Source organism: Stomoxys calcitrans, chromosome 3, assembly GCF_963082655.1.
Source record: "Stomoxys calcitrans chromosome 3, idStoCalc2.1, whole genome shotgun sequence".
NCBI classification, from domain to species: domain Eukaryota; kingdom Metazoa; phylum Arthropoda; class Insecta; order Diptera; family Muscidae; genus Stomoxys; species Stomoxys calcitrans.
In genome coordinates, this window is record NC_081554.1 from 60,639,296 (window position 1) to 60,658,552 (window position 19,257).

The window sequence follows — 19,257 nt, forward strand, 5'->3', positions numbered from 1 at the left end:
CTTAAATCGGACTGCGTCGACTCGAAAGGCTTCGGGTTAACCAAGTTTATTGACAGCAGTTCTCTGGCTTTCACAGCCAAATCGTCTGCTTTCTCATTCCCAGTTACTCCGATATGGCCCGGCACCCAAACGATGCAGATTGTGCCATCCTCAGAGAAGGCGTTAATCGCCTTCTTACACTGCAAGACGGTTCGTAACCTCACCTTCCTGATTGTTATTGCCTTATTTTATTTTACCCTCCATAAAGACCCCCAGGCTAACTCTGTTCTATAGCTTTGATCCATCCGTGTAACATGATCTTTTAGATGGGAATACTAGGGTTCCGTCAATCCAAGACTGTGCCGCTGGCAGCAGTGCCACGCTCTCGATCTCAAGTGTCCTCTCTGATATTCGACTTATCCTTAATCCATTCTCCCATCGCTTTAAGTCTCATAGCCATAGTGGCTGCCTCACACTTCATCTGTATTTTAATGTGCCCTAGTGGGCGTGGTCCTTATCGCTCCGCCTATGCCAAGACAACATGACCTCTGAACCCCTTGTATGGTCCTAACGTCGCAATTTTTATCCATAGCAGTCCACCAAACTACTGAGGCGTAATTAAGTATTGGTCTAATCACACTTCTGCAGAGCCAGTGGACTATCCTAGGATTCAGGCCCCATTTCGAGCCTACAACCCCTCTACGTAGTGGCTAACATGAGCCTTCTTTGTACGCTCCTGAATGTGACACTTCCAATTAAGTTTCCTAGCCAAGATCATTCATAAGCATTTGACCTTGTCAGATATCGAGATCGTTCTATTGAGGAAACGTAATACATCAAATTGGCCCACCTTCATCTTTCTCGTGAACAAGCTAATATCAGTTTTCTCTGGGTTAACATTGAGACCCCAGGGTCTAGCCCAGTCGTATGTCATCTGCAAGACCCTTTCGAACCTTCTGCATAACTGATTCCGATCTTTACCTCTTAGAAGTATTATAACATTGTCCGCATAAAAGACGGATTCAAATCCCTCCTCCATAATAGGTTATTTATGGTGGTCACCCAAAGTAGTGGCGATGAAATGCCCCCTTATGTCATGGGATCCGCAATTTATCCACCTGTTCCTTAGAGTATGGTTTATCCAGTCTCTTAAGACCGGGTCCATCCGGTACTGGTCTAAGGATTGGATTAATTTGTCGGTTCGCACATTGTTAAACGACCCCTCAATGTCAATGCAAACCGCCAATGTGTACGTCTTGGCATTGAAGGATTCTTCTATTTTATGCACAACATCGTGCAGGGCAGTCTCCACCGACCTTCCCTTGACATAGGCATGCTGTTTGTGTTTGAGCAGTTCGCAGGATGTCCTACTCTTTTTCATGGTATCTATAATACGTTACATGGTTTGGAGTAGAAAGGACATAAAGCTTATAGGTCTGTAGGCCTTTGGTGTCGCTAGCCTTGCCGGGCTTTGGTATGAATAACACCCTTGCCTTCTGCCAGGTTTTTGGAGTAGATGCAAGTCCGAGGTACACTGACTGTGAAAATAGTGGCCAGATGAAGCGCCAGATAATCGACCTCTTTTTGTAGTAATGCCGGAAATATTTCATCAGGTCCTGGTGACTTAAATGATTTGAAGCTCCTCAAGCCTTCCTTGACCATAAATTCCGTTATGATAAATCTTCGTTCAACCTCATTATTGAAAGATTCCGGTGTCTCGCGAGTCCTGCCATACCCTTTGGAGTATGGGTTTTCATCCAAAGCCTCAACATGTCCTCCGTTGTCTCTGCTCTCATCTTGGCGGCGTCATTAACGCTATCAGGTGCTCGGCCGAGTGCCAATGTTAGAATGAAATAATTTGTAGTTGATATGGTTCTGCCCGGAAACTTTGTTCCGGGTCGTCCATGGCTCCTGAATTAAGAATATGTATCTTGCCCTTGTTAATTTTCTCCATCAGAGCGAGAAAATCTGTCTTGCTCCGGTGCAGGTTTATCTGGATGACCTCAATCTTTGGTTGTCCATTAGATGAGCTTCTTGGGCTTCATCGTCTGCTCCCTGTTCTTTAGGCTGCATTGAGTGTCCCGTCACTGCACTGCATGATGTTTTAATATTAGGATCTTTGTATATCCAAGTCTTTTGAATCTTGAGAAAGTCGGTAAGAATTCCACTGCACTGCCTGATGTTCCAATACTAGGAGCTTTGCCTATACCAATCTTCCAAATTTTGAGTAAATGGGCTTCTTGGGAGTAGGTTATGGTCTCATCGTCGGCTCCTTGTGCGTTAAACGACATAGAGTTCTCTGTCCCTGCACTGCCGGATGATTCAGCATTAGGATCTTTACCCATTCTAATTTTCTTAATCTCGAGAAAGTCGTTGATGGTTCCGTCGTTGGGTCCCTGCTCCATAGGCTGTGTTGTTTCTCTCGCCCCTGCACTGCCTGATGTTTTAGTATTAGGATCTTTGTTTATCCTAGTCTTCCCAATATTTAGAGAGTTGGTGATTGTCTCGTCCCTAAGGGAAAGGGTAATAAAACTACCATTCCCTAAGGAAATGGGTAATAAAACTACACTTCTTTAAAAAAAAATCCCAAGAATTTCCTGGATTACATAGAAAAGAATCGGTATGTATGTATGTGACAAGAGCATAGTCTATGGAGGGCTCCATGTTCTTTCCTGTTAGGAGGGCTTGTATTTTATGAATTTTTATCTTGAAATGATATGTCTGAAATTCCTTTACAATGTGGCTCTTCCATTCGTATATGGATTTCACTAAAACCCATCACTCCAAGCGTATGGAAAACACTAATTTCCATATCTACAAGTAAGCACTAGAATATGCTTTCAGTGCAATTGTGATATTTGGCTATGCAATTTCGGTGTGTGCGTGCAAAGTCATTACTGTATGTGTGCATCTGTAAGTTTCCCATGTATGAGTGAGTGGGTGAGTGATATACACAGATTAAAGTCACCACTGTGACAGTGTTTTTCCTTTTGTATCGCCGAAGAAAATGATGATAATAAGCAAAAGAAATCTCTTTCGTTTTCTTTGACATTCTATTAAAAAGTTTAGGATAAACGATCGTAGAATTTTAGTCTTTGTTCAGACTACGGAGCGAGCAATACCTTCGGGCGATAAAATCAGAGCGCTGATTTTTACACAGAACGTACGCATAGTTTTGGGGGGAAAGAAATCCCAACTAAAGCAAGACAGCCTTCTTTTTGTACTTTTTTGTGTGGTTTTTGCTTTTTTTGTTGCCGAGAAATTGAAAAAGATTTAATTCAAAGTTAACTCAATCAATTAAGAATGACATAGAAATGTGAAAATGCAAAACTAAATCAGACGTATTAACAAAAGATATAAATGAAAAAATCTTTCCCTCTTTCAAAACGAACGAAAGAAAACAAGAATCATAGTATGAAGAAATCATAGTCATAAATCTAACTAAAGGTGAAATACTAAATGGAAAAAAATTGTCACAACTTAAAAAATGAAAAACAGAAAAAATGCTCAAATAATGAATTTTAAATAATTTTGGGGATTGTGAAAAGTCCTAGTGCTTGTATAAACTCCATTCATGTTTTTTTTTCGAAAATTTTATATAGTTAAAGAGCAAGCTTCTCCCATGGAATGAGAATATGAAAATTTGGCCTGAAAGGAAATTGTCTTATGATGTTTAATATTTTATAATATTTATCACTTAATTTTAAATTGAACGGTTAAGGATTAGCCTTAACGTTAAGGCATTGATTTTACTAAGAACAATACGAGTTTGGCGTTTCCTAAAGCGCGTAGTTCATTTGGGATCCATTGCCATTGGGGCTGCTAAGTTAAGTATATAATACACACCAACCACTATGGGACGCGTTTCATCTTTGGTTAGAAGACTTTTCAATCATCATGGGCTATGCGTTGGAATGTTATAATGGAATCGTATTAATTGCGAAAACGTCTCTATGATACAATTACCACATTAAACACGCTCGACAACCCTGTCTATTAGCTGTACTTTTTCCCAATGCATGTGTTTTTGTGTAATGACAGACTTTTTTTCTGCGACAATTACAAGTGGTATACATGATTCTGTGCATCTGTTGGAAGTTGTATTGATGGCTTCGAACGCTAGACAACGGCTCTCGCTGTTGCTCTGTGTGCCCAGGTTCCAATCCCGGCCGGGCTCTGCCGAATTTTTTTTCATTTTCAAGTTTTTGGGCCGAAAATCATTAAATTTTAAAATTCTTGTTTGTTTCTCTTTCGAGACGAGCTCAAAGATCGGTAAAGGTAAAGGAAAGCCAGAGATAGCAACACACACCAACCACTATGGGACTCGATTCGTCTTTGGTTTGAAGACTTGTCAACCATGTTTAAACAAATAAAAGTGTGTTAAGTTCGGCCTTGCCGTATTTGGGAACTCTGCAAAAAATTTATACAAAATAAATTTGAAGGACACAATTTTATTCTACATACCAAACTTCTGTCAAATCAGCAGAAATTAAAGCTTCTAGGAACCGAACAAGGATGATCGTGAGACCGCTTTACATGGGAGCTATATAAGGTTATAGACTGATTTGGACCGTATTTGGCACAATTGTTGGAAGTCGTAGCAGAACACCGCATGCAAAATTTCAGCCAAATCGGACAAAAATACAAAAATTCTGTCAAACCAGCAAAAATTAAAGCTTCTAGGAATAGAACAAGGATGATAGAGAGACAGCTTTACATGGGAGCTATATAAGTTTATAGACTGATTTGGACCATATTTGGCACAGTTGTTGAAAGTAGTAGCAGAATGTCACCGTATGCAAAATGTCAGCCAAATCGGACAAAAATTGCGGCTTGTAAGGACTCAAGAAGTCAAATCGGGAGACCGGTTTATATGAGAGCTATATCCGGTTAAAGACCAATTTCCACTGTACTAGGTAGAGTTGTTGAAAGTCATAACAAAACATTGCATGCCCATTTTTAGCCAAATCGGACAAAAATTGCGGCTTCTAGGGACACAAGAAGTCAAATCAGGAGATCGGTTTATTTGGGAGCTATATCAGGTTATTGACCGATTCGAACCGTACTTGGCACTGTTGTTGGAAGTCATAACGGAACACCGCGTACAAAATTTCAGCCAAATCGGATACAAATTGCGGCTTGTAAGGGCTGAAGAAATCAAATCGGGAGATCGGTTTATATGGGAGCTTTAACAGGTTATTGACCGATTCGAATCGTACTTTGCACAGTTGTTGAAATCATAACAAAACACTATATTCTTAATTTCAGCCAAATCGGATAAAAATTGCGGCTTGTAAGGGCTGAAGAAAACAAATCGGGAGATCGGTTTATATGAGGGGATATATCAGGTTATTGACCGATTTGGCACAGGTTTTGGAAGTCATAACTGAGCACTATGTTCAAAATTTCAGCCAAATCAGACAAAACTTGCGTCTTGTAAGGGTTCAAGAAGTCAAATCGGGAGCTCGGTTTATATGGGAGCTATATCAGGTTATATACCAATTTGGACCGTACTAAGCACAGTTATTGGAAGTCAGAACACCACATGCAAAATTTTAGCAAAATCGGAAATTGAGGCTTCCAGGGGCTGAAGATGTCAAACCGGGAGATCGGTTTATATGGGGGCTATATCAGGTTATTGACCAATTTTGGCCGTACTAGTCAGAGTTGTTGAAAGTCATAACAAAGCACTACCTGCTCAATTTCATGCTCAATGCTCAAAAATTGCGGCTTCAAGGTGCTCAAGAAGTAAAATCAGGAGATCGGTTTATATGGGAGCTTTATAAGATTAATGACCGATTCGAACCGTACTTGGCACAGTTGTTGGAAGTCTAAACGGAACACCACGTGCAAAATCAGAAAAAAATTGCGGCTTGTAAGGGCTCAAGAAGTCAAATTGGGAGATCGGTTTATATGGGGGCTATATCAGGTTATCGAGCGACTTGTACCGTACTGGGCAGAGTGGTTGGAAGTCATAAAAAAACACTACACGCAAAATTTCAGCCAAATCGGTTTGTAAGGACACAACTAGTCAAATCGGGAGAACGGTTTATATGTGAGCTATATCAGGTTATAGACCAATTTAGAACGTACTGCAAAATTTCAGCCAAATCGGACAAAAATTGTAGCTTCCAGGGACGCAAAAATTCAAATCGGGAGATTGGTTTATATGGGAGTTATAGCTAAAACTGAACCGATATGGCCCATTGGCAATCCCCAATGACCTACGTCAATAAGAAGTAGCGGTGCAAAATTTAAAGCGGCTAGCTTTGCGTGTTCGACAGCTATCGTGATTTCGACAAACGATGCACAAAAACTATATGTATACACTGGAAGCCATTGAAGGTGTGTGGACAAGAATTCCATCGCTACAACAAAAACTTTCATTGGACAAATGAAACAGTTAGTAAGACAAGGTGTCGTGCTCATTAAGCTTCTCTCGAAAGAGAAAGTAACACAAAATGTGGTAAGTTTGGCGGTGCCAAATCTGGAAAAGTCAAAGTTTAGTAGAATCTATGCTAAAATGTACACAAAGTTTGATTCGGTATCATAACAGGACATATAGAACTGGATTCTTCTCCATATTCTTTTTGATTTCGCCATGTCCATCCTTCTGTCTGCCGAACTTGATTTAGCCATATCCGTCCTTTTGTCTGTCGAAATCACACTAACTTTCGAAGCAGTAAACCCAGGCGCTAGAAATTTTACACAAATACTTCTTATTAGTGTAGGCGGTTGGGATTGTTAATGGGCCAAATCGGTTAATGTTGTGATAAAATTGTCAAAAAAAACCGATTTAAATTCTTGAGCTTCGCAATGCCTATCTTATTTAGCTCAAATTTTCCACATGGCGTTATTTATCGATTTTTTACAAATCCGCCAAGTTTTCTTTGTTTCTTGATCATATTATCTAATTTTGTAATTTCGAATGTGGTGTTTTGTTTTCATTCCAATAACTGTATCCAATATTATCCAAATCTGTCCTTAACCTGATATATCTCCATATCTACCGATTTCCCGATTGGAGCCCAAAATTTTTTTTGTCACCCAAGAATAGCTATGATAGTGCTGTCCACGCGGTTAAGAATCTATGTTTCTTCCCAGTGGAGTAGCAGATCTAGAGCCAAGCAGTAGGCTTAGAATGGACTCCAAAGACTCAACAGCTGCGATGGTAGTGTTAGGCAGTAGCATATTGTCTGCTTCTGAGACCTCGGTTCCACTAGCCTACAAGCGCTCGGTTCCACTAGCCTACAAACGACTGGTCTGTAGTTACTTTTGACGAAGACACTTGGTTCGTGTCCTGTGGATAAGGTCAAACCAATTTTATCTTTAATTTGTTCAGGCCATCGGCCTTCTTTGGCCAACCAATACGCTATTTGAGGGCTTGTTATAATAAAAGGTGCAACGCTCTTCGGTTTACGAAGAGGCTTGGTGTTAATGATCCTAAAACTTTAACCGATAAGGAAAAGGGCTCCCTTAAGGTTTGGAGATTTGCCGCACAAGCTACCCCATAAGCTACACGCCTAGGTTCGGAAACCGCACAGCAGTCAGCTTAAATGTTGCGACCACCTGGAGGGCTTCCCAGGCCCACTAAGGCGAAAATAGTAACAAGGGGCCAAGAACCCTTGCCAATGTCGCTAAGTACAGCTTGTTGATGGTAGTGGTCGACAAGGTAGAAGAACAGGGCTACATATCTAGTAATAATTTGAGTGGGATAGGTCGTACGGTCATCTGTATACTGCGACATCCTTGCGCAATTGCCTGGACCTCCTCCAGTTTGTGACAATGCAGTCTGGTATCGGAGCCGATACAAATTATTTGTTTCGGGGAGAAACGGAGGCCACAGTAGCTCAGAGGTTAGCATGTCCGCCTATAACGCTAAGCGCCTGGGTTCGAATTCTGGCTAGACCATCAGAAAAAATTTTTAGCGGTGGTTTTCCCCTCCTAATGCTGGCATCATTTGTGAGGTATTATGCCATATAAAAACTTCTCTCCAAAGAGGTGTCGCATTGCGGCACGACTCGGCTATAAAAAGGAGGCCCCTTATCATTGAATCATTGAGCCTTAAAAAACTTGAATCGGACTGCACTCATTGATATGTGAGAAGTTTGCCCCTATTCTTTAGTGGAATCTTCAAGGGCAAAATTAGCAATTTATGTTTAATTGACATGTGTCGTTGTGCTCTAAAAACGATTGTTGAGATTTAGCCAGGCGCAGATCTGGATTCAGTCATGAAGGAAGATATTCCTTCTAGACCAATTGCACAAGCTGATATACCAAGGAGTCCTATAGATCTTCAGTAATTTAAATTTTACAACCACCAACCATAAGATTGGTAGATTGGATTAGGCTGATGGCAGTCAGAGACATACAGAATTCATGCTAAACTCCGGCTGTCACGCCGACCTCAATAAGTCTGAAAGATTCAACAAGACGGATTCAACAAGTTGAAGTTGTTGGTGTGTTGAAGCAGTGGGGTTGGGAAGTCAGGGGACGACTTGGCAGTTGCTGCTAAATAGTTGTCTGAGAAACTATCAACATCTCTAAAGTCTAGCGGATTGCAGTAGACTGAAAATTGCTCCGCCACGATCGAAACAGGTGGGGAAGGTGTCGAGACGGGACCCGACAAGCTCCGTAGAGATCAAGCGTCTCGGCAATAGTATGCATATAGTAAGGACAAGCCAACTGAAACAACCCTTTACGACCTAGTCGCCTAGGTTAGGTTAAAGAGAGGGTGAAAATATTAATCCGCTCCACTATGGACATACACCTAAGTCAGTAATCAGCTTGCTGTAAGCTCTAAATACTAAAAAGTTATCTCGAAAAAGAAAAATCTAAGTTAGGAATTCGGTGTTGCTTAAAAAATCCTTAATTGTTTTCTATACCACACCCCTAGGTTAGGTTAGGTTTGAGTGGCAGTCTGCCATCTGACTCACTAAGACGTTATCGTTCATTGTGATACCTCAGTAACAGAAGAAGGAAGATGCCTTCTAGTTCCTACCATCTAACCATCCAGATCGCTTTAAAAAGCCCAAAAACTTGCGAATGTTCACATCCGTTAAATCAGACAGGTTCTCAAAGAAATGAGCACCTAAACTCATTACTGGAACTCCTTCTGACTGCTAGTGCGGGATACACACACAGAAGGTGTTGTATAGTCTCTTCTTCTTCGATGTCCTCATAGCTTCTGCAAAAATAGTTTCTGGCAACCTTCAGTCTGTCAGCATGTTTTTCGATTAGAGAGTAACCTGTCATGACGGACTCAATGACCGAGACGTCTGTTCTTGCCAGTGACAGCAAAGCGGTAAGCGGTAACACCCCTAAGTCTGTTTATGTCTGGTATTGTGTCCCCATCTAAGTACCGGTGTCTGTTAGCCGCGAAAGCCGGGCAATGGCATAGGAAAAGCTCCAACATCTTATCATCTTCTCTAGCTTTGATCCATCTGTAATGCATGATCTCCCAAATGGGAGTATCAGAGTTCCGTCAATCCAAGACTATACCACTGCCAGCAATATCTCGCACTCTACGTCAAGTTTCATCTCAGGTATTCGGGTTACCTATCGTCACCTCGTTTATACCGCGATGGTTTAATATACTCCCTTGTTCTATCTATTCTCCTACGCCTTAAGTGTTATAGCCGCAGTGGTTGCATCACACTTAATCTGTATGTCAATGAGTCGGATATCTAGAATAGTCTCCAGCGCCCTTGAGGACGTGGCCCTTATCGCTCTGCCTATGCCAAGACAACATGTTCTCTGAACCTGTTGCATTATCTTTACGTTGCTCTTTTTCTCCATCGCAGTCCACCAAACTACTTAGGCGTAAGTAATTATTGGTCGAATCACGCTCCTGTAGAGCCAGTGGACTATCCTCGAATTCAAGCCCCATTTCGAGCCTACGGTCCGTCTTCATAGTGCCCAACGTCTTTGAGCCGTCTTAGTAGGCTCTTGACAGTGACAAGTATTTGACCTTGTCAGATATCGAAATCGTTCTATTGAGGAAACGTGGTGCGTCAAATTGGCCCTCCTTCGTCTTTATGACGCCTATGACGCTGAACGCCCAGGCTCGAGGCCTGACGAGAACATTGGAAAACATTTTCAGTGGTGGTTATCCCCTCCTAATGCGGAAAAATTTATGAGGAACTAAGCCATGTGAAAACTTCTTCCCAAAGAGAAGAACTGCGGCACGCCTTTAAAAAGGAGGCCCCTTATCATTGAGCAAACAACTTGAATCAGATAGCACCCATTGTTATGTGAGATGTTTGTCCCTGCCCTAAATGGAATGTTCATGGGCAAATTTGCATTTGTTGGGGTAGGAACACATCAAGGAGGTGTACTGTGTATTATTGTCTCTGGAAGGAAAAAGGTGTAAACGTTGTCGCGTATGGTGATGACGTGTCTATTGCGGTTAGGGGAGTGTTTCCCAGCACTCTTAAAACTCTCTTATAGTAACCTAAAAACAAAACTTTAGTATCCAAATTTGGGTTGGGACAATCGGGGGAACCGCCTCAAGTACTAATTAATGTGTGAGGTATTTTTGTTTTCTTTCTGAAGTGATTTTAAAATATGTGGTTGCCTTCCGATTTATAATATTTCTTTCTTTCATAACTTAATTTTTTTTCAGAATTTCGTTCCATCAATAGTTAAGCGAATCACCTATCTAAATATCAAATATTCAAATACCGCTCGAAGTAATTTGCAAAACGTACTTGCCAATCGCCAAAATAGCTCCTGACTCGACTTAAGGCTGTAACATCACAAAATAAACATAAAAACTCAACGAATCTTTTTGCAATGAAAAACATGCATACATATCTCAAAAAAAATCTACTTTGAAAAACAAAAATTCTCCTTGTAATAAATAATCTACGGCAGTCACTCATGTGTCGTGGTCTTCTGTGATAAAAGTGTTGTCCAACAAACAGAGCTGTCAGGCAGGTACATTGGCGGCGGGCAGGCCGACAGGCGGATAAACAACGGCAAGCATTCACAGATTCAACTTAACGATCATTTTTGCCAGCGCGTTTTTCTTTTCTCCGCAGATAAATTGAATTTAATCACAGAAAATTACCACGGCAAGACATTCAAATTTCAGTGACAGTGTGTGAGTGAGCGCAGGCGCACATAAGACAGTCAAGTGAATAACAGAGTGTACGGTCGTGTGTGTGTGTGGGTGTTTGTTTGCAAATGATTTGATTTTCCTGTTTTGTTGTTTTTTGTTTTCGATTCGCTCATCTTTCACCGTGATCCGAGATTTTAAAATTCCGAATGAAAAAATACAACAGCAATAACAAAAACAAATAGCAGCAGACTTATCTCAAATCCAAGTAAAACGTCATCGTCATCATCATTTCAAGAGTGGCTGTCATTGTTATCGACTAACGGACATCCATCCTAATCCAAGGGTGTGTGTGTAAGAGAGTAAGTGTGTGGCACAAAAGAAGAAGAAAAAAGAAACGTCAAATTTAAATCAAATTACAATTAATTTTCATTTAAATGATGTGCCAAAGTGAATAGCCCAAAAAAAAACCCCCACTGACGGCAGACTACAGTGAGTGAGTGTGAATGTAAAGAAATAAAATCAAGAAAATAAAATCAAAACCAATCAAAAACGACAAAAAAACAGAAAACTACCATCAAACTACCATCCTCTAACTGTTATAAATTAAAGCGAAAATTGAAAAAAAAAAACTAATTAACAAGATTGATAGAAAGATTTTCTATAAATGAATTAAACATCCCTCCGTCATATTAATCTCTGTAATTAATTGTGATTCTCTCTAATAACTCATCTAATTAACACATTTTAAATTGGTTTTAAAAAAAGACTGTGAAAAAAGCCGCCGTACCGCCGCCAACATCAACGAACAAAATGGGAGGTGAAGAAGTTGGTACGGAAACGGGCTATGTACCGCCCCCAGATTCCCGCTATGCTGACTTTTGTCAACGTCATGGCATAAATCCCAATTTGATTATGCTCAAAATAACACTTTTCGTTATGTATGGAGGTAAGTAAATTTTGTCATTAAATCAATAACATAAATAATATTTAAGAAACAAAAAACCAAATATTTATTATTGTTCTGGTTAAGGGCAGGTAATGTTTTCAACTAATATTTTTGCCAACAGCTTTCGCATATCTGATGCATTGGTAGTATCAATGTATGTAAAGGGTGATTTTTTTGAGGTTAGGATTTTCATGCATTAGTATTTGACAGATCACGTGGGATTTCAGACATGGTGTCAAAGAGAAAGATGCTCAGTATGCTTTGACATTTCATCATGAATAGACTTACTAACGAGCAACGCTTGTTTAGGGGAGTTTAGGGGAGTTTACACGATGAGGCGTCCCCCAAACACATGGCCCAAAATTGATTAGCAAATTCGTTTTCTGATCTTAAATACCACATATTGGCATGGTCGAAAATTGCTTACCCTTTGGGGGTGTTTTGGGGAAGAGGTGATGCCCTAAATACATGGTCCTACATTTGGATATCAAATTCGTATGCTACTCCCAAATACGTTTTTTGAGCCCCATATTGCGATGGTCAGTAACAAATTACTGTTTGTGTGTTTTGGGAAAGGGTAGACACCCAGACAATTGGCCGGAAAGTGGGTAATAATTCTTGCTCTAACCCAATAGCTTTCATTTAAGCTCCATATTGACATGGTCGGTAAATATGCCCGATTTTGGGGTGTTTTGCGGATTGGGGTGGTCCCCCAAACACTAAGCCCGGAAAATATATCAGCAATGTGCTCTATTCTCATATATCTATATATCATTTATTTGAACCCCATATTGCCATTGCCCTCAAAATTGGATATCAAATTGGTTTTTTAATATCATTTAAACTCCTTATAGCAAAAGTTAGCAAATATGTCCGGTTTAGGGTATTGGCCCTAAAAACTATGAATATATTTAGTTTCACTCTCTTTAAGACCCAAATTGTCTTGGTGAGCAAATACGTCCTATTTGGGGGTTGTTATTGTGGTGGGACGTCCCCTAGACTGTTGGTCTGTAATTCTGATATCAGATACGTGGCCTACTCCCAAATACCTTTAATTTGAGCCCCATATATCCATAGTCGGGAAACATTACCGACGTGGGGGGTGTTTTGGGGGATGGGCGGCCACTCAGTTAGTTGGGCTTGAAAATATATATCGGATTCGCGTTCTACTCTAAAAATCCTCTTATTTGAGCCTCATATTGCAATAGTCAGCAAATACTTCCTATTTGAATGGTGTTGTGGGGATGGCGCGCCATGGCGTGGCCCCATAGACACTTTCCCCGAATATTGATATCAGATTCGTGCTTTACTCCCAAAGACCTTTCTTTTGAGCCCCATATTGCTATGGTGGTAAATTTGTCCCCTTTGGGGGATATTTTAGGGAGAGGCGGCCCCCCAAAGGCCTGGTCCCATATGTTGATATCAGATTCGAATTATACACTCAAATACCTTTTATTTAAGCCCCATATTATCCCATGGTCAGTAATTAAGTCCTGTTTGGGGGTGTTTTGGGGAAGGGGAGGACCCTCAGAAACGTGGTCCCACATTTGGATATTAGATTCGTATTCTAATCGTAAATATTTTTCATTTGAGTCCCATATTGCCATGGTCGGTAAAAATATTTCCGATTTAGGGGTGTTTTGGGGGTTGGGGTGGTGCCCCTAACACTTGGTCCGACAATTTGATATCAGATACGTTTTCTTATCCTAAATATCTTTCATTTGAGTCCCATATTGTCGTGATTGGTCAAAATGTAAGTTTGGTAGGTTTTAGGGTGGGGCGGCCTCCCTAGGTACCCCATCCGAAATTTGGATACCAAATTTTTATTTTTAGGGCACTATATGAGAGCACACAAATTTCGCTTAAATCGCACCACCCATCTTCGAGATCTGGCGTTTCTGAAAATTAGGATAAGGGGGAGGGTCCGCCCCCCCTTTCAGATATCAAACAAGTAAAAAGGCGTTAAGTTCGGCTGCGCCGAACTTTGGATACCCACCACCTCGGGTATATATGGAAACCACCTTTCATCAAAATCCGGTGAAAACTGCATACCTCATGTCCCATAGCAGTTATATCGAAATATGTTCCGATTTGGATCAAATACTAATAAGTACAAGTCATTGTTCAATTGTGTATTTTGTTATAGTCGTTGGTCTTTTTAGTAGCTATATCTAAAAATACACCGATCTGAACCATATACGACACGGATGTCGAAAAGCCTTACATAAGTCAGTGTGTCAAATCTCAGTGAAATCAGATTATAAATGCGCCTTTCAAGGCCAAGACTTTAAATCGAGAGATCGGTCTATATGGCAGCTACATTCAAATCTGAACCGATCTGGGACAAATTGAAGAAGGACGTCGAAGAGACAAACACAACTCACTGTCTCAAATTTCAGCGACATTGGACAATAAATTTGCCTTTTATGGTCCCAAAACCTAAAACCGAGAGATCGGTCTATATGGCAGCTTTATCCAGTCTTTACTGATCTGTGCCATATCGCAGAAGTATGTCAAGGAGCTTAACTTAACTCACTGTCCCAAATTTTGGCGTCATCGAACAATAAATGTGCCTTCTATGGGCCCAAAACCTTAAATCTAGACATCGGTCTATAAGGCAGTTATATCCAAATCTGAACCGATCAGGGCCAAATTAAAAAAAATATGTGGAAGGGCCTAAGACAACTCACTGTCCCAAATTTCAGCAAAATCCGATAATAAATGTGGCTTTTATGGGTCTAATACCCTAAATCGGAGGATCGGTCTATATGTTAGCTATATCCAAATCTGGACCGATCTAGGCCAAATTGAAGAAGGATGTCGAAGGGCCTAACACAACTCACTGTCTCAAATTTCAGCAAAATCGGATAATAAATGTGGCTTTTATGGGCCTACGACCCTAAATCGGCCGATCGGTCTATATGGGGGCTATATCCAAATCTGAACTGATCTCGGCCAAATTGACGAAGGTTGTCGAAGGGCCTAACCCAACTCACTGTCTCAAGTTTCAGCAAAATCGGACAATAAATGTGGCTTTTATGGGCCTAAGACCCTAAATCGGCCGATCGGTCTATATGGGGGCTATATCGAGATATAGTCCGATATAGCCGATCTTCGAACTTAACCAGCTTATGGAAAAAAAAAGAATCTGTGTAAAGTTTCAGCTCAATATCTCAATTTTTAAAGACAGTAGCATGATTTCAACAGACAGACGAACAGACGGCCGGACATAGATCGTCTTAGATTTTTACGCTGATCAAGAATATATATACTATATATATACGGAAATATATATACTATATATATATATACTATATATATATACGGAAATGGATATTTCGATGTGTTGCAAACGGAATGACAAAATGAATATACCCCCATCCTTCGGTGGTGGGTATAAAAATGTAGTACCCTATTTTCACCACGGGATCATTATGCATCATTATGCATCATCTGTGAACATATACAGAAAATCGGTTCAGCTGTTTCTGAGTCTATAAGGAACACACAAACAAACACAAATTGATTTTTATATATAAGAAGATGTGCACTGTGGGGTACTTTACAGCAAATGTTTTTAAATCAATATAAATATTAAGCTATTTCAAAATGTTTGATATCGTCCCGTAGGTATTGAAATTACTCTTAGGCTGCAGCATCTTCTATTCGTAAATCACAGTATATCAAACAATCGCCTTAATACGCCTTATTATGCCAGAGGTAGGATATGACGTGTAGTGCAGATTGTGCCGACTATAATCCACATTACAACATATGTGGATGTAGCTGTCTTTTAGACTTATCACCTCATTTAATATTTTTAGGCTTTTAAAAGGCTCATAATTTATGCGATTAGCTGAATAGAGAGTATTATTAAATCGCCCCACATATGTGAATATCGGATAATAGTTTTATATAAGTAAATTCGATAAAGTATTTTAAATGTCTTTAGTAATTTATTTGGTATTTATAAATTGGGAAAACGTTAAAAAATTGGGGTCAACCCACCAAACTACCAAAAGAAAAAACAAGTAAACAAGGATTTGGGCCAAATTTCAGCCGTATGAGGTGAAAATTTAGGCTTCTAAGGGCTGAAGAAGTCTAATCGGGGGATCGGCTTATATGGGGGCTATATCTGTTTACAGACCCAATCGGTTCATATTTAGTATAGATGTTGAAAGTCCCAACTCTTTGGTCCAAATTTCAGTCGAATCGGATGAAAATCTGGGCTTCTAGGTGTTAAAGAAGTCAAATCGCGGGATCGGTTTATATGGGGGATACAAATGTTTTCAGACCTATTTCGATCATACTTGGTACGGTTGTTGGAAGTCCTAACTCATCTCTTTGTTCCAAATTTCAGACAAATCGGATGAAAATTTAGGCTTCTAGGTGTTGAAGAAATCGGGGGATTGGTTTATATGGGGCGGTATCTGTTTATAGAACGATTCGGATCATACTTGGCATGGATGCTGAAAGTCCTAACTCAAGTCTTTGGTAAAAATTTCAGCCAAATCAGATGAAAATTGAGGCTTCTAAGGGCTCAAGAAGTCAAATCAGGCGATCGGTTTACATGGGGGGCTATATTCCCATGTAAAGGGTGATTTTTTTGAGGTTAGGATTTTCATGCATTAGTATTTGACAGATCACGTGGGATTTCAGACATGGTGTCAAAGAGAAAGATGCTCAGTATGCTTTGACATTTCATCATGAATAGACTTACTAACGAGCAACGCTTGCAAATCATTGAATTTTATTACCAAAATCAGTGTTCGGTTCGAAATGTGTTCAAATTTTGACAAATTTTGTTCAGCGATGAGGCTCATTTCTGGTTGAATGGCTACGTAAATAAGGAAAATTGCCGCATTTGGAGTGAAGAGCAACCAGAAGCCGTTCAAGAACTGCCCATGCATCCCGAAAAATGCACTGTTTGGTGTGGTTTGTACGCTGGTGGAATCATTGGACCGTATTTTTTCAAAGATGCTGTTGGACGCAACGTTACGGTGAATGAACACATTTCGAACCGAACACTGATTTTGGTAATAAAATTCAATGATTTGCAAGCGTTGCTCTTTAGTAAGTCTATTCATGATGAAAGGTCAAAGCATACTGAGCATCTTTCTCTTTGACACCATGTCTGAAATCCCACGTGATCTGTCAAATACTAATGCATGAAAATCCTAACCTCAAAAAAATCACCCTTTATAACTTATAACTCAAGTTATAACTCAAGTTTTTGTTTCAAATTTTAGCCAAATCGGATGGAAATTGAGGCTTCCAGGCGCTCAAGAAGTCAAATCGGGGGTTTGATTTATGTGGGGGCTATATCAAAACCTGAACCGATATTACCCATTTGCAAACAACCTACATCAATAAGAAGTATGACCCCTGATTTGACTTCTTCAGCCCTTAGAAGCCTAAATTTTCACCTGATTCGGCTGAAATTTGGCCCAAAACCCTAACGTATGACTTACAACATCAGTGCAAAGCTTTATCCGAATCGGTCAATATGGTGATATAGGCTCCCCAAGTACCGATATCCCTTCTTGAGACTAAATATTTGAAATACAAACTCAGTTAATAAGGGAAAATTTTTATTTGAGTCCCATATTGTCCCGATCGGTCCACTTTTATTTTTGGGTAGTACTTTTGGGGTAATTGGGAGGGTTCGATATCAAAAAAATTATATAGCCTATTGCTCCTTCCAGACCAATCTACACAATCTGTGAGAATATCAAATAAATCGGTTTAGCTGTTTTTGAGTCTATACGGTACAAACAAATTGAAAAATTTTAAACCCTCCACCATAGGATGGGGGTATACTAGTTTCGTCTTTCTGTTTATAACACCTCGAAATATGCGTCTAAGACTCCATACAGTATATATATTCTTGTTCGTTATGTCATTTTAAATCGATCTACCCATGTCCGTCCGTCCGTCTGTCTGTCAAAAGCACGCTAACTTTCGAAGGAGTAAAGCTAGACACTTGAAATTTTGCACAAATACTTTTTATTAGTGTAGGTCGGCTGGGATTGTAAATGGGCCAACTCGGTTCATGTTTTGATATAGCTGCCATATAAACCGGGGGCCACCGTAGCGCAGAGGTTAGCACGTCCGCCTATGTCCGCTTTGCCGTTCGGACTCGGCTATAAAATGGAGGCCCCTCATCATTGAGCTTTAACTTGAATCGGACTGCACTAAGTGATATGTGAGAAGTTTGCCCCTGTTCCTTAGTGGAATGTTCATGGGCAAAATTTTCAATTTGCCATATAAACCTATCTTGGGTCTTGATTTTTTGAGCCTCTAGAGGGCGCAATTCTCGTCCGATTTGACTAAAATTTTGCACGTAGTGCTTTGCTATCACTTCCAACAACTGTGCTAAGTATTTAAATCGATCCATAACCTGATGTAGCTGCCATATAAACCGATCTGGGGTCTTGACTTCTTCAGCATTTAGTGGGCGCAATTCTTATCTGATTTGGCTGTAACTTTGCACGTTGTGTTTTTTTATCACTTCCAACAACTGTGCTGAGTATGATTTAAATCGGTTCATAACATGGTATAGCTGCCATATAAGCCGATCTTGAATCTTGACTCTTGAGCGGCTGGGGGGGTGCAATTCTCATCCGATTTGGCTGAAAATTTCGAATGTTAACGTGACTAACTAGCACGTTAAAATTCGAAAGATCCCTAGACCCTTGAAAGTTTGCACAAATACTTTTTATTAGTGTAGGTCGGTTGGGATTGTAAGTGGGCCAAATCGGTCCATGTTTTGATATAGCTACCATATAAACCGATCTTGGGTCTTGACTTTTTGAGCCTCTAGAGGGCGCAATTCTCGTCCGATTTGACAAAATTTTCCACGTAGTGCTTTGCTTTCACTTCTATTGGGTTGCCCAAAAAGTAATTGCGGATTTTTTAAAGGAAAGTAAATGCATTTTTAATAAAACTTAGAATGAACTTTAATCAAATATGCTTTTTTTACACTTTTTTTCTAAAGCAAGCTAAAAGTAACAGCTGATAACTGACAGAAGAAAGAATGCAATTACAGAGTCACAAGCCGTTGAAAAATTTGTCAACGCCGACTATATGAAAAATCCGCAATTACTTTTTGGGCAACCCAATAGTAACTGTGTTAAGTATGGTCCATAACCTGATATAGCTGCCATATGAACCGACCTCGGGTCTTGACTTCTAGAGGGCGCAATTCTAATCAGATTTGGCTGAATATTTGCATTATGTGTTCTGGTATGACTCCCAACAACTGTGCCAA

At 40.1% G+C, this 19,257-nt stretch overlaps 1 protein-coding gene across 3 annotated transcripts in view; it reads left to right on the forward strand.

The window, feature by feature from the left end:
• Positions 1 to 3,061: 3,061 nt before the first annotated feature.
• Positions 3,062 to 19,257, forward strand: part of LOC106088598 (uncharacterized) — a 225,434-nt gene continuing 209,238 nt past the window's right edge. For 2 of the 3 annotated variants that reach the window (XM_059365135.1, XM_059365137.1), the window contains exons 1-2: positions 3,068 to 3,426; positions 10,604 to 11,987. In XM_059365135.1, coding sequence (XP_059221118.1) covers positions 11,852 to 11,987 — 136 coding nt within the window. In that variant the 5' untranslated portion in view covers positions 3,068 to 3,426; positions 10,604 to 11,851. Of the gene's footprint in view, positions 3,427 to 10,603; positions 11,988 to 19,257 lie in introns of all 3 variants that reach the window. The other variant, XM_059365136.1, reaches the window with a different exon arrangement.